Source organism: Silurus meridionalis, chromosome 19 (genome assembly GCF_014805685.1).
Source record: "Silurus meridionalis isolate SWU-2019-XX chromosome 19, ASM1480568v1, whole genome shotgun sequence".
Classification (NCBI taxonomy): domain Eukaryota; kingdom Metazoa; phylum Chordata; class Actinopteri; order Siluriformes; family Siluridae; genus Silurus; species Silurus meridionalis.
Genome location: NC_060902.1, coordinates 6,736,704 through 6,763,677, shown reverse-complemented (window position 1 = coordinate 6,763,677; position 26,974 = coordinate 6,736,704). Strand labels below are relative to the sequence as shown.

The 26,974-nt window shown below is 38.0% G+C and overlaps 2 protein-coding genes across 3 annotated transcripts in view; one reads left to right on the top strand and one right to left on the bottom strand.

Moving 5' to 3' along the window:
• Positions 1-223: 223 nt before the first annotated feature.
• LOC124402637 (centromere protein P) overlaps positions 224-26,974 on the bottom strand; it is a 91,087-nt gene continuing 64,336 nt past the window's right edge. For both annotated transcript variants that reach the window (XM_046875781.1, XM_046875779.1), the window contains exons 7-9: positions 2,234-2,313; positions 1,741-1,832; positions 224-844 (exon numbers count right to left, since the gene is read on the bottom strand). In XM_046875781.1, coding sequence (XP_046731737.1) covers positions 726-844; positions 1,741-1,832; positions 2,234-2,313 — 291 coding nt within the window. In that variant the 3' untranslated portion in view covers positions 224-725. The remainder of the gene's footprint in view (positions 845-1,740; positions 1,833-2,233; positions 2,314-26,974) is intronic.
• ecm2 (extracellular matrix protein 2, female organ and adipocyte specific) lies at positions 13,398-25,490 on the top strand. Its single transcript, XM_046875775.1, has 10 exons — positions 13,398-13,603; positions 14,837-15,074; positions 16,169-16,357; positions 16,613-17,296; positions 18,784-18,899; positions 19,492-19,627; positions 19,755-19,912; positions 22,407-22,546; positions 22,671-22,997; positions 24,605-25,490. Exons 2-10 carry the CDS (start codon positions 14,846-14,848, stop codon positions 24,771-24,773), a joined length of 2,148 nt encoding a protein of 715 aa, XP_046731731.1. The 5' UTR covers positions 13,398-13,603; positions 14,837-14,845; the 3' UTR covers positions 24,774-25,490.

The window sequence follows — 26,974 nt, the reverse complement described above, 5'->3', positions numbered from 1 at the left end:
GGAAGTGGGAGCTCAGTGGTGAAGGAGGTGGACTTTTGACTGAGTTTCTATCCACGCACTATCAAGCTGCCACTGCTGGGCCTCTGAGTAAGGCCCTTAATCCTCAGATGCTCCTTTATATAAAAGAAGTCTTTAGATAAGGGGGTCTGCTAAATGCTATAAATGTAATGGTACAGTTTAAATTGAATTGTTTTTTTCTTTCCCCAGGCCCCCCCCCCCTCTGTATTATTTCACTTCCACCCAATCTTTAATTACATCTCAAATACATTTTACAGTTTTTTAATTACCAACAGCTTAATTTACTAGCGGGTGAAAGCTTTTGATTGGCAGTGTCTGGGATTTAATAAACTTGTACAGAGCAAAACTTTGACTGACTCCTCACAAAGAACTAAAATATGTGTACTTGCTAAACTGAAACCCAGGTTACTATTAAATCCTCTCATCAAATCACAATCACTGTGATGCAGATAAAATAAGGACTAAACTTATTCACTATTCAAGAGACAAAGTGGATTTTACTGTCACATTTTTCTATTTAAATTATTTATTTTTCTAGCTATTGTCTAATGATGTATATTTACATACGCTACGTGCACACGTGTACATGTGGTGACAGAATGTGTACAGCATTAATACCTTTCTTAATGGGCGATGGTGTTTATACTGAATAAAACTGTAAAGAAAGTCGATATGTGCTTGAACAATTTGTTGTGCTGCCTGACATTTCAAAAACATACAGATTGTATTAAACTTTCAATCGTAGCTTCTTCCCCGAACACCGACAGGAGATGCCGAAAGCTTTCCGGGGCCGACGCCATCACGTTTTCCGTATCCAGTTTTTCAGCTGTTTAAAAAAAAAAAAGAATAGGGAAAAAAAGGAAATCTTTAGTGATAGCGTTTTTATATATATATATATATTTATTAATATTTATTAATATATATTTACATCGATCAGGCAAAACATTCTGGCCACCAGCCTAATATTGTGATGGTTCCCCCTGTTACTGCCAAAACAGTTCTGACCCATCGAGCATTAACAGTAGTAACGTCTTCAGCAGTTTGAGCTACAGGAGCTCATTTTTTGGATCACACGGACCAGCCTTCGCGCCCCACGTTCATCAGTGAGGCTCAGCCGCCCATGACCCTGTCACCCTGTCCTTGGACCACTTTAGATTGATACTGACCACTGCAGACCAGGAACATCCAACAAGAGCTGCAGTTTTGGAGAAGCTCTGACCCAGTCGTCTAGACGTCACAATTTGGCCCTCGTCAAACTCACTCATATCCTTACCCTTGCCCATATTTCCTGCTTTGAACACATCAACTTTGAGGATGAAATGTTCACTTGCTGCCATTCACTTCAGCTTCACAGAGATAAAGTTGGAATGTATAAGTATGTATAATGTATAATCATCCTCAAAACCACTGGTTCATGACTATTAAAGCCAATCCACACCGATATCCAGGGCACATGAGATAATGCTGTTTGTACTAAACTCCACTGCCTGCTGCACTACACACACCCCAGCTTTTATTAGCGATCTTATAACTTAGGTTCTAACATACTGTCCAGGTAATACAAGAAACTATTTCTGTGTGTAATGAGGAAAAAAAAAGATGTTAAAGCTGTTCTGTTTCTGTGATAATGCACATAACTACTGGTATTTGAATTGCTGCTGTATGGTGGCATTTCGGTGAGACAAACACATGTCTCATGTCTCATGTAAATAGAATGCTGACCTTGCTCAGGCATTTTCATCAGTAGGTCGAGCTTCGTCATAACGGTTCCTTCTTTACTGACGCAAATGTTCCAGAAAATGCTCATCATACACCTGAAATAGAGAAAGACCAGTTCATTCAGTGCAGTCACAAAATATCACAATCAAGACCAAGCCGAATGGATTATTCTGTCAGCATTGTGACAGATTTGTATTTGTGTAAATATCAAACTTTCCTAAACGATTAGCTGTCTGATATTGGATTCTATAATGATCCCGCTCACCTGTACGATCTCCGTTTCATTTAAAGAGCACAAAGCTCTGCACCCCCGCAGGTGATCATTTGCTCACCTCAAGAATTTAACGTGTTATTGCATAATGCATGAGACATGTTCGAGTCTGGTAGTAATAAGAGCCAATGCAAGCTGGACATAGTGACACAATGAAACAATGCTAACAATACATTAAAGATTTGCATTTGAAATTGTCAAAGATGAAAAAGAAAAAAAATGTACCCAGGTAGTTGTGGACTCTGGATCACCATGATTTCAGATCTGCAGCCCTCAGGAAGTTGAACCAGATCTGGGTATTTCTCCTGCCAAACAATTGAGACCAGGTTCAGGGACATTAATTGGCATACGCTCTCAGTATACGAGCAGTGCCAGTGCACATTTATTGCTGAAGAATGTGATTATTCACAACGATTAACATCAGTACAACAGCTCTGAGCTTATTGTTATGGTGATTGTCACATTCCATAATTTGCCATTATAAACATGAATTCCTGTGTGTTTAAAGGAAAAATGCAAAAAACAACAACAAAGCCACCCTGACTACTATTAAAAAGTGATTACTGCAGATAAATGAATGAATAAAACCCTGTATACACCAGACTTAAATGTAAATGTATTTCAGTCTCCAATACACTCTGATGTTACCCAACATGAGCTTCTATAACCTGTGAGCTTCATCTTTGACCCACATGAGAGTAAAAACCATGTGTTTTTGCAACTTGTTGGATCCCAGAGCTCACCAAGTCCACTGCATACCACTAGATGCAAGTAGCATCAATCCATTACAGCTATGATTTGATTTTCATTTTGACTGTGTGCAGACTTAAGAAGGTATCAACGATATTACATGAGCTACAGATTTATGACAAATTAAAGGTGGAATGATGGAAATTGTTGGGAGACATTGTGCAGGCAGGATTTGGATAGATTTGTCTCCTTAAATTTAAACTGTAAATACAAAGTTCATCTGATTTGCCATTTATCTCATAAGAAAACATTTCCATCCTGATGAATGGATTCGGAATGACTCTATTCCCCCCATGCACAGGCTCACAAAAATCTTTAATGGAGAGGAAAATGATGTAAATGGCATGCAATGACCTGCACACATACCACATTTCAACCCGAAACTAAACCCTTGTGGGAGATTTTGAAACATGTTGGCGGTCTGAGGAAATACCTTTTGGAAGACGTGTAGAATCAGTGCCGAGGAACAAAACCTTTTACTAAATACATCTTTTTTAAAATGTTGGTGTTTCCTTTAATCTTTTACTGTACACACTAAATCTGTTTGAGGAATGATTTATTATGAATATCTTTTTTTTTTCTTCAACATGATTAAATATATATTTTAATGACCAGTTCAAGCAGACTGGCAATTTATTACAATAAAATTAGAAAATGAAGTGCTGTTTGGCTTATAGTACATTTAGTTTATTCTGCATTACTATGACATCTAGAAGAGATTTAATACTCTAATCAACATGGGCATGGACAAATATGGATACTTAATGCAAATGTTTGTTTATTATTAGTAAAACCAAACTCAACATGAAGCATAAAGACTAGACATGTTTCAAAGGTTATAGACGTGAACAAGTTCTTTAAAAAACATCTATTAACCACGTGGAAAAAAGAACAAAGAAAAATACTCCTCTGAATGTTTTAAAGTAATTTTGGTGTTAAACTACGTAAATCATCAGGACACCAAAAGGAACTTTTGCTATGTTTCCACACTCACAAAAGTGAGTACACCCCTCAAATTTCAGCACCCATTTTATTGTTTTTAAGAGACAATACTATAAAAGAGTAGAGTAGTCAATGTGCGTATAGATTTACTGTCCTCTAAAAATAACTCAACATACAGCCATTATTGTTTAAATAATAAACATGTCAAAACTGTGTCCAAAGTGTCAATATTCTGTGTGAGGACCATTGTTATCCAGCACTGCCTTAATCCTCCTGAGCATGGAATTCACCAGAGCTGCACAGGTTGTTGCTGGGATCTTCTTCTACTCTTCCATAATGACATCACGGATCTGCTGGATGTTGGACACATGGCGCTTTTCTACCTTCTGCTTGAGGACCCACAGGTGCTCAGTAGGGTTCAGGTCTGTAGACATACTTGGACACTCAGTCACCTTCACCTTCCTCAGCAAGGCAGTTGTCATCTTAGTGTACATGCTTGTGTTTGGGGTTGTTATTATGTTGGAAAACTGCTGTTCTGCCCAGTTTTTGAAAGGAGGGCATCAAGTTCTGCTTCAGAAAGTCACAGTCCATGTCGGAATCCATGTTTCCCTCAATGAACCACAGCTCCACAGTACCAGCAGCACTCATGCAGCCCCAGACCATGATGCTACCACCACCATGCTTGACTGTATGCAAGACAATTTGCTTGGTTCTCCTCACCAGGGCGTCACCACACATGCTGGACATCATCTGAACCAAATACAGTAAGTTTATCTGAGTCTCATCAGACCACAGGACATGGTTCTAGTAATTCATGCTCTTGAACAGGTTCTTCAACAAACTGCTTGCCGGCTTTCTTGTGAGCCAGCTTCAGAAGAGGCTTTCTTCTGTGACGACAACCTGCAAACGATCTTGTTGCAGTGTACGGTTCTGACAAGTGTACGCTCTGACAAGCGAACCTTCCACTTCTGCAACCTCTAAAGAAATGCTGCAGCACTCATGCATCTGTTTTTTTGAAGCCACCTTCTGCAACTGACGCACTCAACCTCTGTGATCAACCCTTGCGAGGCCTGTTCCAAGTGGAACTCATCTTAGTAAACCACTGTATGACCCTGACCACTGCACTGTAACTCAGTTTCAGGGTGTTACAGATCTTCTTATAACCTGGGCTTATTCTAATTCTGGGACAATTCTAATTCTTAAATCCTCAGAGTTCTTTACCATGAGGTTCCATGTTGAACATCCAGCAGTCAGTATGAGAGAATTGTACTCAAATCACCAAATTTTAACTGCTCTAATACAAGCTACACAAATTTGTAACATGATAAATGACTGAATGAATGAATGAAATGAAAAGACATGGCTTTGCATGGTTACACAACATACAGCTGTTATCACTTGTACTCACAAGTGCACTGTAAATAGCTGGCAACAAAAGGTGTACTCACTTTTGTTGGCAGCTATTTAAACAATAATGGCTGTATGTTGAGTTATTTTCAGAGGACAGTAAATCTGTACTGCTACACAAGCTGCACATTGACTACTAAAATATATTCAAGTTTAATCTTTATAGTATTATTCCTTGAGAAGATCTACTACTGTACATATATATATATATATATATACACACACACACACACACACACACACACACACACACACACACACACACACACACGGGCCACAACCAACAAGTATTTTGATAATTGATCTCTTCCATTCGATTAATCAAATAAAAAACCTTTTTTAAAAATGTGATGTTTTGCTTATTATAACTATAGAAAACCCTAATTCAGGTTATTTATTTATAAAAATGTATTAAAAAAATTACAACCCTACATACTCACCCTACATCAGTACCTGCCTTTTGTAACATACTTCTGGCTGATAAACACAAACATCCACAAGAACACTCCAAAATCTAGTGGAACATCTTCCCAGAAGAGTGGAGGGAATTATTAGAGCAAATTGGGACTAAATGTGGAATGCAATGCTCATAAACCACACAATACTTATGACCAGGTGTCGGAAAATCTTTGGTAATGTGTGTGTATGTACAGTGAGGAAAATAAGTATTTGAAATAAGTTCTCCCACTTAGAAATCATGGAGGGGTCTGAAATTGTCATCGTAGGTGCATGTCCACTGTGAGAGACATAATCTAAAAAAAAAATCCCGAAATCACAATATATTTGTGATTTTTTAACTATTTTTTTGTATGATACAGCTGCAAATAAGTATTTGAACACCTGTCTATCAGCTAGAATTCTGACCCTCAAAGACCTGTAAGTCTGCCTTTAAAATGTCCACCTCCACTACATTTATTATCCTAAATTAGATGCACCTGTTTGAGGTCGTTAGCTGCATAAAGACACCTGTCCACCCCATACAATCAGTAAGAATCCAACTACTAACATGGCCAAGACCAAAGAGCTGTCCAAAGACACTAGAGACAAAATTGTACACCTCCACAAGGCTGGAAAGGGCTACGGGGAAATTGCCAAGCAGCTTGGTGAAAAAGGTCCACTGTTGGAGCAATCATTAGAAAATAGAAGAAGCTAAACATGACTGTCAATCTCCCTCGGACTGGGGCTCCATGCAAGATCTCACCTCGTGGGGTCTCAATGATCCTAAGGAAGGTGAGAAATCAGCCCAGAACTACACGGGAGGAGCTGGTCAATGACCTGAAAAGAGCTGGGACCACCGTTTCCAAGGTTACTGTTGGTAATACACTAAGGCGTCATGGTTTGAAATCATGCATGGCACGGAAGGTTCCCCTGCTTAAACCAGCACATGTCCAGGCACGTCTTAAGTTTGCCAATGACCATTTGGATGATCCAGAGGAGTCATGGGAGAAAGTCATGTGGTCAGATGAGACCAAAATAGAACTTTTGGGTCATAATTCCACTAAACGTGTTTGGAGGAAGAAGAATGATGAGTACCATCCCAAGAACACCATCCCTACTGTGAAGCATGGGGTGGTAGCATCATGCTTTGGGGTGTTTTTCTGCACATGGGACAGGGCGACTGCACTGTATTAAGGAGAGGATGACCGGGGCCATGTATTGCGAGATTTTGGGGAACAACCTCCTTCCTCAGTTAGAGCATTGAAGATGGGTCGAGGCTGGGTCTTCCAACATGACAATGACCAAGCACACAGCCAGGATAACCAAGGAGTGGCTCTGTAAGAAGCATATCAAGGTTCTGGCGTGTCCTAACCAGTCTCAGACCTAAACCCAATAGAGAATCTTTGAGGAGCTCAAACTCCGTGTTTCTCAGCGACAGGCCAGAAACCTGACTGATCTAGAGAAGATCTGTGTGGAGGAGGCCAAAATCCCTCCTGCAGTGTGTGCAAACCTGGTGAAAAACTACAGGAAACGTTTGACCTCTGTAATTGCAAACAAAGGCTACTGTACCAAATATTAACATTGACTTTCTCAGGTGTCCAAATACTTTTTTGCAGCTGTATCATACAAATAAATAGTTAAAAAATCATACATTGTGATTTCTGGATTATTATTATTTTTTTATTATGTCTCTCACAGTGGACATGCACCTACGATGACAATTTCAGACCCCTCCATGATTTCTAAGTGGGAGAACTTGCAAAATAGCAGGGTGTTCAAATACTTATTTTCCTCACTGTATATACTGTGTATATATATTTATACACACACACACACACACACACACACACACAGCATATATATATATATATATATATATATATATATATATATATATATATATATATATATACACTTACTTTGAAAACAAGGTTTTTCCAGTCTCAAGCTATTATGTAAAGCCCACCACAGATAATCTATTCCCCAGACTTCCTGTGTAGACATTGAGTCTTTGAGAATTGAGAATTTTTTTCCAAGAGTTTCTCTGACAGGAGAAAAAAGAAATCCTCACTGGTGGTCGTTTCTGTTTGCACTGTAACTGGAGGTGCACATTTTTTAACCTATGGATGGAAACCAGACTGTATTTCTCTCACACACTTACTGTACAATGTTATTTTTAGGTATAATACAATTCCCACACACTCTCAGTGCTGCTTTTTGAAGGACTTTTTTAACATAAAGGTATTTTCCTTATGGCTGGAAATCGAATTGTAGAATGATTTTGAATTTGATTAAATGTAGTGGAGAACAGATATCCTCCATGCAGGTTTGTCTCTCTTGTGAAGTTAATAAGACAAAACAAACAAACAAACAAAAAAAAAAACTGGACATGTTCCCAAGTCTGCAGTGTTTAAGATGTTCCTTTTTGTGTTAATTCACTAATCCCAGCAAAAGATCGCTTCCCCCCTCAGTAGATTCCTGTCAACAGATATTAAAGTGTCAGAAAGGTATGAACAGTCTGTAATACAATACAGTATTTATCATACTGTTCATCTGTCTCTTTGCCTGCAGTCATTTTATTACTTAAAAATATCTGTGATCTCTACCCTGACACCCCCTTTATGAATTATAGCTCCAAACACGGGTCTCAAACTACATATTAGAGCTACCCATTTTTATATGATTTCGAGAAATAGAGATGGTTTGCATCCAATTTAAGAGAAGAAGTGTGTTAGCAACTGGATTATTTGCACCCTGTTAACTTCAGTTAAAAGTGTATAGCACTAATAGCCAAGAGCAGCTTCACAGAAATAAACATATCAAATGTAATGTCAGAAATGTCTTGCTAAATGTTTATTCCTTATGTACAAGTCAGTGGTAAATGTGACAAGGAAAAATTTTGAGGAAGAAACCTTGAGAGGAACCAAACTCATAAAAAGAACCCGTCCTCATCTGGGTGACACAGAATGTCCATTTATTATAGTTTCATCATTTTGATGTAGATTTGCGTTAAACTAAGCTTTTGTAACGAAGTCTTTACCATTTAAACAGTGTTCTGCATTGGGATGTGGAGCTTAATGGATGGTACATTTTAAGTGGCTACAGTGTACAGAGTGACAAATGAAAGGAGAAACCAACATAAAATGATTTTTCCACCATTCACTACTGGAACAACTTGCACACTGGCATGGATTGTACAAGTCTTTAGAACGGTACTTAGAGGATGAACATCATTCTTCCATGAAATACTGCCTTTGTTGGTGTTTTGATGATGGTGATGGTGGAGAGTGCTATCAGACATATCACTTAAAAATCTTCCTTAGGTTTCCTACTAGGTTGTGATCTGGTAATTAAGCGGTGGTGTCAAAAAAGATTAAAGACAAGACTGCACGCAGTCACAGGGAGAGCCGACCTTCATAAGTCAACGTGCCAGAGGACATCGTCCTGTGTACATCTGGTGCTATTCTGACCATGTGCGTTGCCAAATATGCCACAGAGACGTTTGATACGATTCAACAAGTAGATACTGCGATGCTGCAATGAGTTTGTTGAGGTGTCTGTGTGGCAAGCGAGCTTCAAGAGCAGAAGAACATCACGATAAGAGATCAGGAAGACCTTCAACCCCCGAAAACATCTAAACCATTTGGCAGCCTGTGCATGGCTGCCATTGTTGGTGTGTCGTACAGAACAGTCCAGGCAATCCTCACGTATGATTTGAACATGCGCCGTGCATCTGCTGACCCAGGAGCAGGAGGAACACTGCGTCGAAGTCTCCCAAGAACTCTGTCAGCGTGCTGTGGACGAATAGTCCTTCATGACGAGGAGCGTTACCGGTGATGAAACTTGGGTGTATGGGTACGACCCTGAGACGAAGAAATATTATTCACAGTGGAAAAGCCTATCAACTCCATGAGTTAAAAAGCAAGGCCCATTAATTGTGCCATTTAAATATCCACAACACAACCAAGCTTTTAACAATAAAAACATGTCTCTTGGGTTTGACTTCACAATACAGAATTCAGCTACAGTGTATTTTGACAGCTCTGTAGCTCCAGGGTATCCAGAAAAAGAAAAAAAACCCTGAGACCATAAATACATCTTTCCTGATCAGCTAATAATTTGTGGTAATGACAGAATGATGAGAATCGTTTTTTCTTAAATATAAAACTACCTCTTCAAAACATAAGCCTTTAGAGAGTGCTTTAAATGGTAGATGCCCTAAGGTTCCCTGCTCAAGTGAAGAAAAGAAATACAGCTTCCTCTTTGAAAGTGCTGACGCCAGACATGCCACAACAGTGTACCGCAGTTCTCTGGCATAATGTGAATTCTTCCATATTAAAAAAAAATCCGTATGAGGCTCCACTAGAACGACCACAGCGGAAAAAATGACATCTTACATTTGATGCTAGTTGCTAATGCAATTTCAAGAGACATATCATGATGACATAATCATAGTTTCTGATGCATAGTTTCTGACCGATGTTTAAAGGTTTTATCCTCCTCAAAAACTCTTAGCTTTATGAGTTTTGAGGTAGTATACAAACCATGGTATTAAATGTCCTGGAGGACAGATTCAGGAACAATAAAATGCTGCACGAAAAAGGAAAATCGAGTCGTTCTATGTTTCGTGAAAACTTACAAGTAATAGTAGATTGAAGGATTCTTGCAGTTTGAAAATGCTGACGTTTAGCAGTAAAATAGAGCTTTTTGTTTATTTGGAATCAGTACTGATACAGGTATTGGATATCGACCAGATCCATTGCTCATCTAGTCAGACATGTAAAAGATGCCCCGGCATTGACAACTATTAATATGTGACGAAAGGTTAGTGTTTACTGTTGCTCTAGTCAAGTGTAAAAATAAATAAATAAATTAAATTAAATCTTTTTCCATGTTTGGATATGCTCTACACATTTGAAAACAATAACACAAATGAGGTTATTAGTTATTAGGAGCTATATGTCTTTAGGTTTCAGTCATTAGCAAACAGGAGACTTGGATGGGCGTGGCTGAGAAGGGGTGTGTCCAAGAAGGGGCGTGACTAAGAAGGGGTGCGGCTCTCAGTGGGGGATTTGGCTGCTCTTGGATAAGGTGCCTTAATTATTAATAATTAACCATTAAACAGACATTGATCCACAGAAAAAGCCATAGAATTGCAGAAAAACAGGAATGCCGATTGAAACGGGTTAAATTACAATGAACATTTTCTGTTGCTATTTCTGTTACAGCTGAGACATCCCCCCGTTACTGAAAATGGTACCATTGAGTATACAATGAACAAAATACTTAGAACAGCTCTTCTTATTCAATTCTATCTGTTCAAAACCGGCAGCTGTGCTGTGGCATTAGATGAGTCACAGGACAGGCTAACATCTGAACACAAGAGCACACGTCATTGCCACTACATCAAAGGTTAGTGATAAACCAAGAAGGTGGGAATTTGTCATAAACGATGAAGATATGCTCTAAACGCTATAAAATGTGACCATGACACATTAAAGAGATACTTGGAATTTGTAGACATCCTCTGTATGTGTAAACCTCCTCAATTTAATAAGGTCCCATAAGGTAAAAAATCCAAAAATATTATATTTGAAGCCCTGAAAGATTTATTCACCACACAAAATATGTAATTTGTAAATAGGATTGTTGTGCGTCATTCAAGTCAAAACTTCAGACAATTTCCTCTGTAGAGTAACTCTGTATACAATACATTGAACAAGCATTTACTTGACACATTCTCTCATTTCCAGCATTACTCTAAAAACAAAACCCATGTTCAAAGTGAGCTCAGGTATCATTCACTCAGATTTTTGCTTTCCATCTCACCAATGTGAAATTTAGTTGATGATTTAGAAAGAGACACCTGCTAAAAGAAACCATGAGCTAAAATGTATTTTTTTGTAGACCCTTAGAGCTTCTGTTGAGGCAAAGATCTTAAGAATGTAACAGTGAACAAGCTTAAGTCAAGTCGAGAACTCTTCCCACAGCTGGTCACATGACCAAACTGAGCAAACTGGGTATAAAGGCTGTGGCTAAAGAAATTGAACAAGGACCTGGAGGTCGTATGGATGGAACTGTTTTCCATACCATTTGCTATAGGAACAACCATCACAGAGCATTTATGGTGCTTTGCCAGAAGACACTTATTTATACTCTATGAGAAACAAGATTCTATAGTCTGATAAAACCATGACTAAATTCTTTGGCCTTAATCAGACACCTGGTCAATTCTATTCATATGGTGAAAGCATAGTTTTTATAGCAGAAAGGCTTGTCCTGATGAACATTCGTGACCACTGTCTGAGGCAAAGGGTAACTTTCCAATAAGGCAATTACCTAAAAAAAAAAGCCAACACAGAGCCTCGGGGATAAGTCAGTGAATGCCACTGAATGGCCTTGTGCAAACATAAACCCAATCCCTTCAAACTGACAGTTTGCAGAGATTCTGTATTAAACACTGGATGAATACAGCTGTGCCAAGTTTGTAGCATCATACTTAAAGAAAAATCTCTAGACACCAGTTGGCAAGTTGCTCAAATAGGAGCAGTCATACCCAAATTTAGGTTTACTATGTACTGAAAATTCCATGCTACTCTTACTATACAGGAGAAAACACAACAAAGGTTTAATGCTTTGTGGCGCACAGTTGGAACTGAAATCAGTGAACACCACCCATTATCAAGTCAGTTCACTACGTATAAAAATGTGCTCTGGCTTGTCTTATTCAGCAGGAAACTAGGCCAAAGTATTTTGTTCCAACTCTGCAAAACATCACCTTATTTAAAGGATTAGAGATCCTTATTTATGAGCTCAATTGGTTAAATCGGGGCTTTATGCTGAATAGTCAAAACCGAAATCGGTAGATAACCACAATCAATCATGTCCATTTAAGGCATGCTCTTGCTCTTTAGCAGCATACTCACCAAGGACTTGAGGTATTTGTTCCAAGTGTGTTTAACACCACATCATTTCTTCTCATTAACAAAGAAACGAGTTTCATTGAGAAATTGTGTGTTATGGTGGACAACCAGAGAAAATGTGCAAATCTATATTTTCACAATTTAAGTTAAAGCCACTAACAGATACTTCATTTCAGATTTTGCTCCTGGAAGTACTTAGATTCCATTATATAATGAAAGGAAGCATTATGATGATTTGATGATCGTTTATGTCTATTAAAACCACCTCAACATAAAAATGGCACTTCAAAGATGCCTCTACATGAGTGAGACAAACACTGCCTCTGTCATCACTGAAATTATATGTCTCAAAAACACTAACTCCTTGATCCTAGCACTGTTTATAGTCTGTGATGGTCAGGCACTGAAATGTGTTCTTTCATTTTCAGGCACAGGTTTTAAGACTTTATTAGTGCAAATACATTTAGAAGGATGTTTGGGGGAAGAGACATTTAACATAATATAAAGGAAAAGGGATAAATCCTAAATGTAATACACATTATCCATAAACCAACAAACCAAAACAGCATTTAGGAACCACACATAACCACCCTCCATATGAAATTGGATACTGCCTGCTAATGCCCACCCATGAAATGGGAGATGGGGTTGGACAAAAGTATCATGGGGAAGAACATGTTTTAGTGCACTGTAAAAATTCACATCAAGCACACTTTCTTGGTTGTTCTTATAAGTTTTTGCAGAGCCTCTGAGCCTTACAGAATGCTATACATGTACATTTACATGCTAGTTTCTCCCCTAAATGGATGTTCAAAATAATGACAAGCCGTATGGCACCTCTTTTGTTCACAGCACCTCCATAGACTAGTAATTACGGCACAGCAAATCACCGACCTCTTTCTTCCAAAAGAGGCAGTATCATTTACCTGACCCCTCGACTGTGACTGTCAGATACTGAACTGAGGAAGCTTCTTAGGCAAGCCCCAGCTTCTCTCACAGAGCGCAGCCTCGTCTGTTTTAGACATTTATCAGCTCGGCAGCCGAGCAGACGCACGCTGTCCTAGCGCTGCTGGCAAAGCCCACACAGCCTGGGAACGGCGGAAATATTTAGCCTCGCAAAACCTGCAAACCACTGGTAATGTACAAATGACTCATTTCTGCTCTCCTCTAAACCATCAGTAAAGCGTCACGGAACTGCGGTAGCAGATGTAAATGATCTAGAATTTGAACGCTTTTTGGATTCAGTTGGATTTTATGATTTAGTACTTGATTTAAAAAAAAAATTTTATATATAAGATTTGCTACAATAGTGCATGTGGGGCAGGGGGGTGGCAGTTAACTGTTTGCATTTATTGGAAAAACAAGTTTTGTTCCAGCCCTCTTACTGCCTGAGAAACTCTATAGTGTAAACTCTATAATGCTTTCTGTCTGGGTTCAGAGGGGGAAACAAAACAAAACAAAGCATATGTATGGTCATGCAGGATGTCCTCACTCACTGCTGGATATTTTCTACCGTCCTCTCTTTTTGCCTCTTCGAAAGATTCTTTCCATCTAAGCCTTGTCATCCTAAAACGCTGGTTAATCAAAATGCTTTCTCTGGTTCTCTCTTTTTCACCTCACTCTTTAGTTTTCCCCCGTTTCTCCCCATGCCACAGGGCCAAAACTGCTTAAACACTAACCACATAACACTTTGTCTTAGGCTTGCATCCAATATGAATGGGGGGGGGATTCTTGCTTGGATTAATGATCACAATTCTGTTCTTCTCAAGAGTAGAGTTTTGATGAACATTGCTGTTTATTCTTGCAAAGCTATGTTCCAATGTTCATATCATGCTTTGTTCTAATGGCTTATGTATGATGCAAAGAAAACTTTTACACCCTGGCATGGTTGTACAAAATGGAAATATTTTTGTTGGATGTGGTTTTACTTGCCTGCATCATATGCACACTTCTATTTGAATACCCTGAAAATACTCACAACTATCACATTTATATACACAGATAAAGAACACTGAATAGTGCACCAACACAGCTGTTTGTCAGGAACCTTTTAGGGTTGTTGGGCTCACAAAATACTTGTATTATGGTTGTTAAATCTGAACACGACACTTAAAAAGTAGTAATTGGCACCTAACGCAAATCTAAATAATAGTTTTAGGGTCGCCTTAATGTTTTGCTACAAGGTATCACTATATTCTCAGAGCTCCCTGACAGAAACCCTGACATGGGATAATACAGAAGCCCAAACACAATGGTGTACCTTGTTATTTATTCCCAGACTTGTTATTATAGAAGTGTGCCAGAAACTATAAATTAAAAGGAGTATATTAAGGGCAATGCGGCCTAAAGCCTTTGTTTCATTCCACAGACTTCCGTCATGAGACTATGGCTTTTACTTGCCGTGTCATTTTTCTGCTGGATAAGCTACAGTGTTGCCAGAGAGCAGAATCCGAATCGTCCAATGGCTCAAGGAAGACGAAGGAGGGGGAAGAAAATGGCTCGACAAGGCAGGGTGCCAGCGAATGGTGGATATAACGGAGCAGCGGTTTTTATTGAATCTTATAAAGAGGTAGAGGAACCAAAACCGAACTACAATGTTATTCCAGGTCAGTGAATGCTTAAGAAGGGCCTTAAAACCTGGCTTATTTATTTTTGATGACTATGGAAAATAGAATGCACACAAAATTAAATAAATGGCCATATGTGAGGCAGAAGATCAATTTTACTTTTTTAGAAAAAAGCTAAAAGTATTGAAAGCTCAGCTCTGCAATTATTAAGATGATTTAGCATGGCCATAAACTTCATAGGTTTAGGGTGATGTTATTCTTTCCACTGAGGACTTGTGGTATTTCCTGAAAGGAAAATCTTGGGAAGTTGGCTATTTGTTTACAAGACCATATTGCCCATGGTGGTATCACACTGACCACATGATGACTGGCTGCATGTCCAATTTGAGCAGCTACGGTGTGAGAACAACAGTTCTGGTCAACAGCAAGATACATTTTCTTTTAAAATTTTATATGGACTTATAGTAGGCTTTGCAAGAAATTAAAGCTAATAAGAAAAAAAAAAAGATAGGACAAAATGGAGCAAGTCACATCCAGATAGCTCTTCATTAGCCTTATAGACGGCAGGTAGCAAGTTTGAATCCAATTTCATAGCCATTTCTGACTAGTCAAGGGAGCAAAAATTGGCCGAACTCACAGGTTGTGAGGGATGACGTTACTTTATCCACTGAGAATTACAAAAACATTAGTCAACAGTAGTCGTCTGAGCTCATTTATGCAGAATTGGGCAGATGGCACTCTTTTCCCAGAGTGTGCTGCGTAGACGCCGAATGAGCTCAAGTTGGAAAAAATGCATCTGGTGGGCTTTATGTGTCTTGGAGGTATCATATTTAGGGTAATCTTCATCCTCATGGGCTGTTAGCCTCTTTCTTTGAAGTCACCTGGAATAGGGGCCTTCCTGAAATCTCAGGGAGTTTTTCCACATCTACATTTATATCCAGATGTCTATAAAACTGCCTTGTGTTAATGTTCACTGTAAAATTTATTTGAATTTAATTATCCAGTGACCAAGTTGAAGACTATATATATATATATATATATATATATATATATATATATATATATATAAATATAAAAAAGCTATTTAGTTGCAAATATAATAAAAAGAAAAATCAAATTTTATCCCCCCCTAGGGAACACAGGACAGTGTGTTTTTCAGGGTATCACCATGTTTGATAAGACTGTGTGGTCACCGAAGCCCTGCGTCACCTGCTTATGCTCCGATGGGAATGTAGTGTGTGATGAAATGCGGTGTCCGCTCTTACAATGCCAACTGAAATTTAAACCCATCGGACAGTGCTGCCCAATCTGCATCGACGCTAGTGAGTAAAGTGTATTGATTGAACTTCACCCTCAAGACATAAAACATAAAATACTGTTTATGATAACATCATAACTTAAAACCATTGAGAATTCACAAACTGTGCTTTAGACTTTACTGAACTATGTTTCTAAAGACATTGCGTCTTTGCTTCTTATGCATCCTACAGCCATTAGGCTGCCGAGTGCCATTAATGTAAATGTAGTCAAAAAGTGAATTGATTCTGACTCTTGATGTATTACTACAACAATCACAGCTCATGAAGTCTCCGAACACTCCGGGGATTCCCCTGTTTATAACGACCTGAGCATCCCTGATGGCGGATTTCTGCCTGATAAAAGCCTGAGGAGAGAAAAATACAAGGAGGAAGAGGAAAGGCACTTGAGAAAAGATGCTGAACGGAAGAGGAGAAAGAAGCAAAAAAAGGAGACAGAAAAACAGAGGAAACACCTGGAAGAGCAAGAGCGGGAAAAGAAAAAGTTAAAAGAGGAAGCTGAGAGGAAAGCAGCAGCAGAGGAAGAAGAGAAGAGGAAGAGGATGGAGGAGCTCCAGCGAGTAGAGGAAGAGAGGATAAGGAGAAGGGAGAAGGAACAGAGGGAGATGCTGAGGACTTTAGAGGAGGCAGCAGAGCGACCACAGAATGAACCTGGAGCAGACGAAGAAGAGGAGGAGGAGGAAGAGGAGACTGTGTGGTTAAGAGGGGATGTTTTCCAGATGCCACCACAGTTGCCTACCCCTCCGGAATTTCCACCACCGACTGAACCACCGGAGACCAGTCACGCTGGAGAGGGAGATGATGTAGATGAGGAATCGGCACGAATTAGCTATGTGCTCCCTCAAGGATGCACAATCTCTGATGTCATCGTCTCCTGCGAAAATGCCAAACTCACCAGTATTCCTCCTCTTTCCATCCCTGAGCTCAAATCCCTCAATCTACAGGGTAAGGATGACAACATGTCTGTGCAAAGATCAACATGTAGAATAGGATAAAAAAAACCCTCAATCAACTATGAGGAGGTTGTGATGTGGCCTTCTAGCAACAGTTACTACTGTTTTTTTTTATTATTATTATTTATTGAAGCAATTGTTATGAAACAAGTTTGCTTCCTTACTCATATTAGCTGCTATAAACAGTTGTCTGCATTTACGCCATTCAAGATTTCACAAATACTCTTTGGAATGTTGAGTCTGACCATGAATGTTAAGTAGTATCTCACAAAAGTAAGTGCACCCCTCACCTATCAGCAACCGTTCTATTATATGTTTTCAAGAGACAATACTACAGAAATAAAAAATATATTTTAGAGTAGTCAATATGCAGATTGTATAGCAGTATAGATTTACGTATCACTGTACTGTAACTCAGTTTCAGGGTGTTACCGATATTCTTATAGCCTCGGCCTTCTTTGTGAAGAGCAACAATTTGAATTCTCGATTCCTCAGAGAGTCTTTGCCATGAGGTTCCATGTTGAACATCCAGTGGTCAGTATAAGAGAATTGTACTCAAAGCACCAAATTTTAACTGCTCTAATACAAGATAAACAAATTTGTATGATCCTGTCAAGCAGACAAAAACATGACCATGATGAATAAGACATGTGGCTCTGCATGGATACTTGACGTACAGCTGTTATCACTTAGGGTGTACTTACTTTTGTCGCCAGCTACTTTGACGATAATGGCTGTATGTTGAGTTATTTTCAGAAGACAGTGAATCTGTACTGCTTCACAAACTGCACATCGACTACTTTAAAATATATCCAAGTTTCATCTCTACAGTATTGTCTCTTGAGATCTACTATAGTGTGATTGCTGAAATGTGAGCGATATACACACTTTTGTGAGATACTATATTTTAAATATATATACATATACATAGATATAAACCTGTGGCTTGCTGACAGACACAAAAGCTGCCATTGAAAATGACTCAACAGCTTCTGACCAAAACAGGGCTGTAAATACTGCATCTTCTTCCAGCAAGATTTTAATATTTTCTATTTTATGCAAATTAGTTTTTATGCATTTCTACATGTTTGGCTGCATCAAATTTCCACCAATACCTTAGTAATATTAAGTACTATTACAAATTCTCTGGCCCCTGAACCCTCAGTGCTCCAGGGGCGCTGTGTCATGGCTGACCCTGCGCTCTTAAACTCGCAAGTATTAAGTACCTTTAACCCTTTACCCCCAAAAAAAAAAAAAAATTCGTGACCTTGTCTTTTCCTGGGAATGAACATATACACACAACAACATGAACATATTTTGTCTACCTTACAATCTAGAATGTGGAATAGAACATAAAACACAATGAAATAATTTTCAGTCTTTAAAATTGCTTTGGGGGAAAAAGATTATCTCTATCATGACTAGTTAATGTGGAGCATTTTCGAATGATTTAACAAACTATATTTTATGAATCCACAGGAAATGAAATCACTACTATTCCAGCAGAAGCATTTAATGGTGTATTGAATTTGGAGTGGATAGATTTAGGAAAAAACAAGATCTTATCATCTGGAATTGATCCACAAGCGTTTTCCGTAAGGACATTTACCTTCACTCATTTTGCAGATGCTTCTATTTAAAGCCACTTTTAACGTAGCTGATTTGATGGTGATCATCTTATTGTCAGTACCAGGATTTGAAACCATACCATGGCCAACAGTGTTAAAGAGAGAACACAAATCCATATATGTGTATTAATAAACACAACCTTGTGTTCACTTCCATAACTTTAGAACTGACACTGCTTGACACAAATGTTAGTGCTGCAGTGTTTCTCCTCCCTGTGCTCAGACTGCTTTAAACACCCAATAAAAATAAACAATGAACAAAATTCCATGGCCCACAATCAAGAAAAATATCAGAAAGTCTCCTTTTTTTTAGTTACACCCAGTAGTTTGCAAGTATGCAGTATGAATAACTTGCTTGTATGAATAAAACCAAAGCAGCTTCACAGGACTGCAAATTGATTTAAGACACATATGGCACAGGTAGCATCTAAATAATTGGCAAATATTGCAAAAATTGTTCATTAGCTGTACAAGTTAGGCACATTATTCTAATGTGATCTGATACTATACTATATGGTTCTAATTCATTTACCATTGGTTTTACTTTTTTCATTTACAGAAGCTTAAATCTTTAACTAGGTTATACATGGATGGAAACTTGCTCCAACACATTCTTCCTGGGCTTCCACATACGCTAGAAGAATTTAAGATCAATGAGAACAACCTCCAAGAGATTGATGAGGGTAGCTTTGAAGGTAACCCATAACGGTCATGAAGAGCAGCTGATGCTTAAAACACATTTAATATCAAATTTAAGTGTAAGTATTAAGAAGTGAAAGGTAGATACTATGGAATTGTATTGTTATAACTAACCCCTGGCAGGTCTGAGCAATCTGGTTACATTGGAAATGGAAGGGAACTTACTGAGCGAAGCAAATGTAACTCCCCAAAGCTTCACACCACTGAAACAGCTCACCTACTTACGGATGGGCAGGAACCACTTCCGCACCATCCCTCAAGGCCTACCAGCATCTCTGCAGGTAATGTCTCAAGGTTGCTCCAAAGTTTCATCACCATGCCACACTGATACTTGCACATTGTTTATATTGTCAGTTTCAACAAAGAACGTGATTAAATCGATTAAGTGTCGGCACAGTACTAAATCACACTGTATAATACTACTCCACTTGGTCCATGAAAAAAAGTCTTGAAATGGACTCCAAAGTCTGGACTAAAAAGTATTTTTTACCTCTAAACCTCTGATAACAACCATGTATTTATATATGTATTTTTTTTTTATACATTTATCTCAATTATATGTATTTAATGGACAGCACTGGTCATTAAGTAAGTGACATGCAGGTACATTTTGGCAAAGTGCTGTTTGAAGGAGTGAACATTTAATAGTGTCAGAGTTGTGTTGTGAACTACGCTTTCCTCCTACACCCATATGTACTTGTGCAGTTATTTGTGTTTCCACCAATGGAAATAGTGGCCAAATTCTATCTAATATAAACAACAAAGTAATTTATACCAGATTAAAAGTTTTTTTTTCCATTTTAATGAATACAGTAAATAGAGCGATTGATTCTGTTGCCACAGGCCATTTAAAACCAGGAGCTCACAGACTGAACAATAATTTCCTGCTGAAAAAAGGCCATTTAAATGAGCAAGGCTGTAGTATTAAAATAAAAGAAGGAATTTACTTCTGGAAGTGATTAATTTCAAGTTCATGAATCACAAGCCTCAGGAACAAGAGCTGACTGAATACAATAGGGCCACCCCTTCTCCAGGAACAAAACCATTAAGCAGAAGCAATTCTTTTAATTTGGTCATGAAGGTCATGCCGTTTGTTCTTTCTTTGTCTCATGATCTTTTTTCTAACATCCTGTTCAAGCCTGTATTGCACTGCCTCATCTGCCAAAACTTTTGTTGTTGTCTGTACACTGTGGTTTGTTTCCACATCACACTGCCCCCTTCCGTACACTAGGGGTGTATCGGCACACGAAATTCACGGTTTGGTATGTACCTCGGTTTTTAAAGTCACGGTTCTGTACAATTACGGTACAGTGAGGAAGAAGAAATGCAAAACATAAAACTGCTCGTCGTTTTTTTATTAATGCAATTTTTTATTAATACTTGTGAACATCAACAGTTTACATTTTTTTTTTTTATAATTTTAAATAAAATGCCTGCTTGGTTAAATAATATATAAAATTATATTTTATAAAAATAAAATAGAATAAATCAAATGAATGCAATACTTTTTATTATATTGATTAAATAGGCACAAATTGAATTGTTAAAAAATCTAATAGATTTAAAAATTGTTTTAAATAGTTTAAATTTGTTAGACCACTTTTGGGTAATACAGATGCGTTAACTGTTCTACTTATTTTAGCATACTTTAACAAATGTCGTCATTCCTGCAATCATTCATTCATTGCCAGGATTTTCTCCTTATAAGAGGAATTCTTGAAGCTGGACATAAAACGCAAAAGAATCCATATTGCTAGCTTTGGTGATGACCAAGAAGTGGCTGCAATTTCGCACATATGCAAAACAAATTGTATTTCTGGTACAGCATAAATAGCCACAGTGACACTGCGCTAACTCTAATTTCTTATTAATACCTCTGGCATTGTTGTGTATGTTTTAAAGTTCAATAATAATAAAAAAATTAAAAAAGTGCAAGGCGGAGACTAAACAAACTTGCGGCCAGCCACTTAATACGTTCCCGAGGTAACTTAGTAAACTATGTTCAGCACGTAAGAAGGATTGCATTCGGTACACGTGCCAAAAACCGAACCAAAAGGTCTGTACTGAAATGTTTCGGTACAAATACGTGTACCTTTACAACCCCCTAGGTTAAATTAACTTTTGCAGAATGTCATGTCATGCTAAAAAGTAGCCAAGTTGCTACTGTATTTAAGATTTCTTACTGAAGAAAATAGTTAACTAGACCTACATTCAAATCAAAACCTTTAGAAAATAACCTAATAATACTTATTTATTTACACTATTCACCAATTACAGTAATTAAAATAAGACGCTACTCTACAAGTACAAAGTTTCGGGAATAGTTTTGCAACACGCCAACAGATGGCAGCAAAAAGCAGCAAGCACAGTCACAGGGAGCACCAGCAAGACCTTTAACGAGCTCAACCCCAAAAATGTCGAAACCTTTCGCCAACTTGTGCATGATGATCGTTGAAGAACAATCCACAACATTGCTGCCATTGGTGGTGTGCAATCCTTATGTGTGATTTGAACATGCGTCGTGTTGCTGCCATGTTTGTCCCCTGGCTGCTGAGATGGTATTCAAAGACATTAAAGTATAACAGAAGTATAAATTAATCATTAAAAGTGACAATTCATGGTTTCATTTAAAGTTTACTAAACCCACAAACGTATAGCAGTGATACATGCATTATATCTTTGACACAACCAAATTGTAAACTTTCTTTTGTCAAAATATATTTAATGTATAATTCTTTGCGTCGCTTTTTGTTATTTTTTGTGTGTTTTTTTTAGGAGTTGCATCTTGAAAACAATTTAATTGAGGAAATACCTGATGGAGCTTTTAACCAAAGCAAAAACCTCAACGTCATTGTGCTAAGACACAATAAAATAGATGAGTCACGGATCGCGCCCTTTGCCTGGATCAATCACAGGTATAACTGACGAAACAATAAAATATCAGCAAATTAGTATTTATATAATAGAATTTATTTAATTTCTGCTGAATATAGAAATATACTTTGACATTGATTGTTCTCATGCACTATATGTTTAAAGGAATCTGGAATCAATAGATCTGTCACACAACAAGCTCCATTTGGTTCCATCTTTCCTGCCAAAATCCCTGGTTCACCTGGTTTTGGTCGGCAATCAGATTGAACGCATTCCAGGATACGTGTTTGCACACATGGAGCCTGGCCTTGAATATCTGTATCTCTCCTACAACAAGCTGGACGGAGAAGGGGTGGAACCAGAGTCTTTCTTCGGCGTATTGAACACTATGACTGAGCTATGTCTAGACAACAACCAACTGACCAGCATTCCCTTCGGTGTCAACGAGATGACGTCGTTACATTTCCTCAGGCTTAACAACAACAACATAAGGTAGCTACACAAATTACAAATCATGTATTGCTACAACATATTGTAAAGGAGCACTGATCTGGTTTCGCAGATTCGGATTTATTTTCTAGACAAAGTCACTCCAGAATATTAGACTCATTCCTCTATAGGCTTTTTCCTCTTTTTAATTGCACATAATGGTTTTACTATCTCTTGTAAATCATGCTGAGATAAACAAGTCTGCAGTGTGTAATGCTGACAGCATTCACTATATTACCACTAATAACAGTTGTATTCCTTTTAACACAGAATCAATATCAAACTAGTGGTCATATTACAGTTAGGCAAATGGCCAAAAAACAAACAAACAAACAAACAAACTATTTAATAGTTTAGCTGGTTACGACAGTGCATGCAACTTTCAGCTTAAATTTGAACATTTTTACATAAATATCAGGGGAATGGAATAAAAATAATAGCAATAAAATGACCAAGAAACCAAAATTAATAGAACAAACGAACACTTTTAAAACCTGATTGCTAATTTGCAGTAATCATTTGCGGTTCATCTCTGCTTTAAGTAAAGATGACTGAGTTTGATGCTCTGCAAAGATGCAATTGTCTTGTTTTGCAGCAAATAAACTTCATGCTCAGTTGGATTCAGGTCAGGTCTTTGTTTAAAAAAAGTCTGATTCATTTCAAAGGATGCATTCTGTACCTGCACCGCGAAATGCCACGCAGAAAACATTGAAAGCATTTGACTGAATCTGAACAGACTGTATATACTTCAGAATTTATATTCATGGCATTTGGCGGTAGCTCTTATCCTAAACCGACTGACAATTATCGCATTTAAACAACCGAGCAGTTACGTGTTAAGAGACTTGCTCAAGGCCAGTGAAGCAGTGGCAGCAGTGGCCGTTTTTATTGGTGTCTAAGTCATAGCGAAAACAGTTAATGTGGATACATCATGGATATGTACTGCTGAAAGAGCACCTCATACCCAACGTTCCTGTTCCTGTTCCCCTCACTAGTTAAACCTTGGTGTTGGATCTATGATGATCACAAATGTTGAGCTATTTTATGAGTTGCTCCTAGATTTATAACCACAAATGACTGTAAAAGACTGTCAAAAAAGAATATTACTCACAATCTTACACTCCAGTGCTCATGTTAGTTCTCTCTCTCCAGTGTTCTGTATTGTTTAAAGACTTATAATCACACTCTTAATTTCACCCAAATGAGGATGGGTTCTCTTTTGAGTCTGGTTCCTCTCAAGGTTTCTTCTTCATAACATCTAAGGGAGATTTTCCTTGCTACAGTCACCATGGCTGCTCATCAGAGATAAATACACATCGTTCACTTCAACTGTAAAATTCTGTAAAGATGCTTTGAGACAGTGTCTGTTGTGAAAAGCGCTATAGAAATAAACTTGACTTGACGTCTTACCGATCACTAAATACTATAGCAATTATGGGCAGAACAACTATAAAAGCTGCACTGTAGTCAATTATTTGGTTGATAGAAAAAGGTGATCTGAAATGGTAATGACCAAGTATTCTTGCATGTAAAAAAAAAAAAAAAGATCAGATCAGATCTAAAAGAATGTGCTTGAGTGTTTCTAACATTTTCAATGTTTTAACCAACAGGCACATCGGTGAGGATAATATCTGCGACCCTTTGAACGATGAGGATTCGCACATAGTAGCATTGCGCCTCGAGAACAATCTGCTTGACCCCCGGAAGATTCCTCCAACTGCCTTTTCATGTGTTCGCTCTTATTCTAGTGTTGTTTTGAGGCCTCAAAGAATGAAATAATCATATAATGAAGCCTTAAGCATGTTAATAGTTTTTTAATACAGTGTCTCAAAAAACTGAGAGGAGGGAAGGAATTTCTCCAAACTCTCCATCCTGTAGTGTTTTGCATGAAGGTCGCTGTTTAATATGTTGATCATTTTATAAGACAAGGGCCTTAATTCGTTAGTTATGAGAAATAAGATGTGGCTACTTGCTGGTATGTAGAACATATCAGCAGATGTCTGTGGTTATGGGGACCTATTTAGACTTTTAGTCTTTCTATGAATGCCAAATGGAAACATTTTACTTTCCGAATTATTCAGTCAGGGAAAAACAACAGATCTGAAGATCCAACGATTTGCAAAGACGTGATTCTGTTCAGAGCAGTATTTCATTATTGCGGCATTTCTCATACATTTCCAGTGAATATAAAGAGAAATGTACAGTTTTACAATAAACATGCCACGAATGTGTTTTACAATAGGTTTTTTTTTGTCTCTTGCTGCACATTACCATGAAGAACAAACCAAAAGATGATTACTACTGAGTTAAAAAAAAAAGTATCCTAATATATTTCATTCATCAGTATTAATAATACTGAGTTCTGGGGAATGATTACATTATTTCACTTTCTATGAATATCAACTACTCGCTACCACTCAAGTTCACATTTCCCCCTTTCTTTGGATGTGTTTTTAATAATGTATTTAATAAAATAAAGCCTGATTTTACCCGCTACATCACATGCATTCTTTTTTTTCTGGATGACTGTGCATCTAGAGAATTATTGTTTTCTAATCAACAGCTGTAACTATGGAAAAGGACTGGAAATTTGGACACAATTTCAAATGATTCATGTGTGTTTCCCATTTGTTGCTTTTACATTTGCTGGAACTTTAGAGTAACACAGCCACACTGGAACGGAAATCAAATGGATTTTTAAAAAACTGCTTATTATTTTTAGATGAAAATTTATCGGATTAGAAGAAATTATAATCAGACTGTATCTGATTGTGTGTGTAAATGTTAACCGTGTATCCCAAACCACGAAATACAACATTAATGCGTAACTAAAGCTCATCAGTCAGACTTGTGGTAAACCTGTGGCCTTTTTTTGCAGCAGTCCTGCAGGCAGTACTAAAAAGATGGAGATAAATTATGGAACATTCAGTGCCTGTTGAACTGCCTGTTTTAGATTGACAAGAGAGTTTCACAAACTGAAGAATTGCTTTGTCCAGACAGAAACATTATATATTATATGCGACCCCTTACATTTCAGCAACCATTTTAGTAGATCTTCCCAAGGGACAATACTATAGAAATGAGACTTGGATATACTTTAGAGTAGTCATTGTGCAGCTTGTATAGCAGTACAGATTTACTGTCCTTTGAAAATAACTCATACAGCCATTATTGTTAAAATAGCTGGCAAAGACATGTATAAGGACAGCAGTGAAGTGTGCAGTAGGAACGACTGGTTTAAGGTGGAGGTTGGACTGCATCAAGGATCGGCTCTGAACCTTTTCTTGTTTGCAGTGGTAATGGACAGGTTAATGGCCCATCGAGCAATAACAGCATTAACTTCTTCAGCAGTTTGAGCTACAGAAGCTCGTTTGTTGGATCGGACCACAGCCTTCGCTCCCCACATGCATCAGTGAACTTTGGCCGCCAATGACCCTGTTGCCGGTTCACCACTGTTTCTTCCTTGGACTTCTTTAGATTTATACTGACCACTGCAGACCAGGAACATCCCATAAGAGCTGCAGTTTTGGAGAAGCTCTGACACAGTCGTCTAGCCATCACAATTTGGAGTTCGTCAAATTTGCTCAAATCCTTATGCCTGGCTATTATTTCTGCAACACACAAACTTTGAGGATATAATGTTCACTTGCTGCTGAATATATCCCATTTACTAACAGGTGCCAGAATGAAGAGATAATCAGTGTTATTTACTTCACCGGTCATAATGTTATAATGTCAATGCTATGCCTGATCAGTGTATATACAGATGTTAAACTTTACTTTCATTGAAAAATCCCTCCCTTTGAATGAATAAAAGCTTTACACACTTGGCATTCGGACAGCTAGTTTCTCTGAAATACTTTGCCATGCCTCATGTAAAACGTGCCAAAGGTGTTTTTGCTAGTGGGATATTTTTTTCTAACCTTGTGATCCAGTTAATTCCAAAAGCTCAACAGGATTTAGGTCTGGCGCCTGAGCAG

What these genes read in the sequence shown, in the direction of transcription:
- ecm2 (XM_046875775.1), top strand. Translation starts at nt 14,846, where the DNA reads ATGAGACTATGGCTTTTACTTGCCGTGTCATTTTTCTGCTGGATAAGC. An exon ending in CCCAATCTGCATCGACGCTA is followed by an intron (nt 16,358 to 16,612) that starts GTGAGTAAAGTG and finishes CAACAATCACAG; the next exon opens with CTCATGAAGTCTCCGAACAC. An exon ending in TGATGAGGGTAGCTTTGAAG is followed by an intron (nt 19,628 to 19,754) that starts GTAACCCATAAC and finishes AACCCCTGGCAG; the next exon opens with GTCTGAGCAATCTGGTTACA.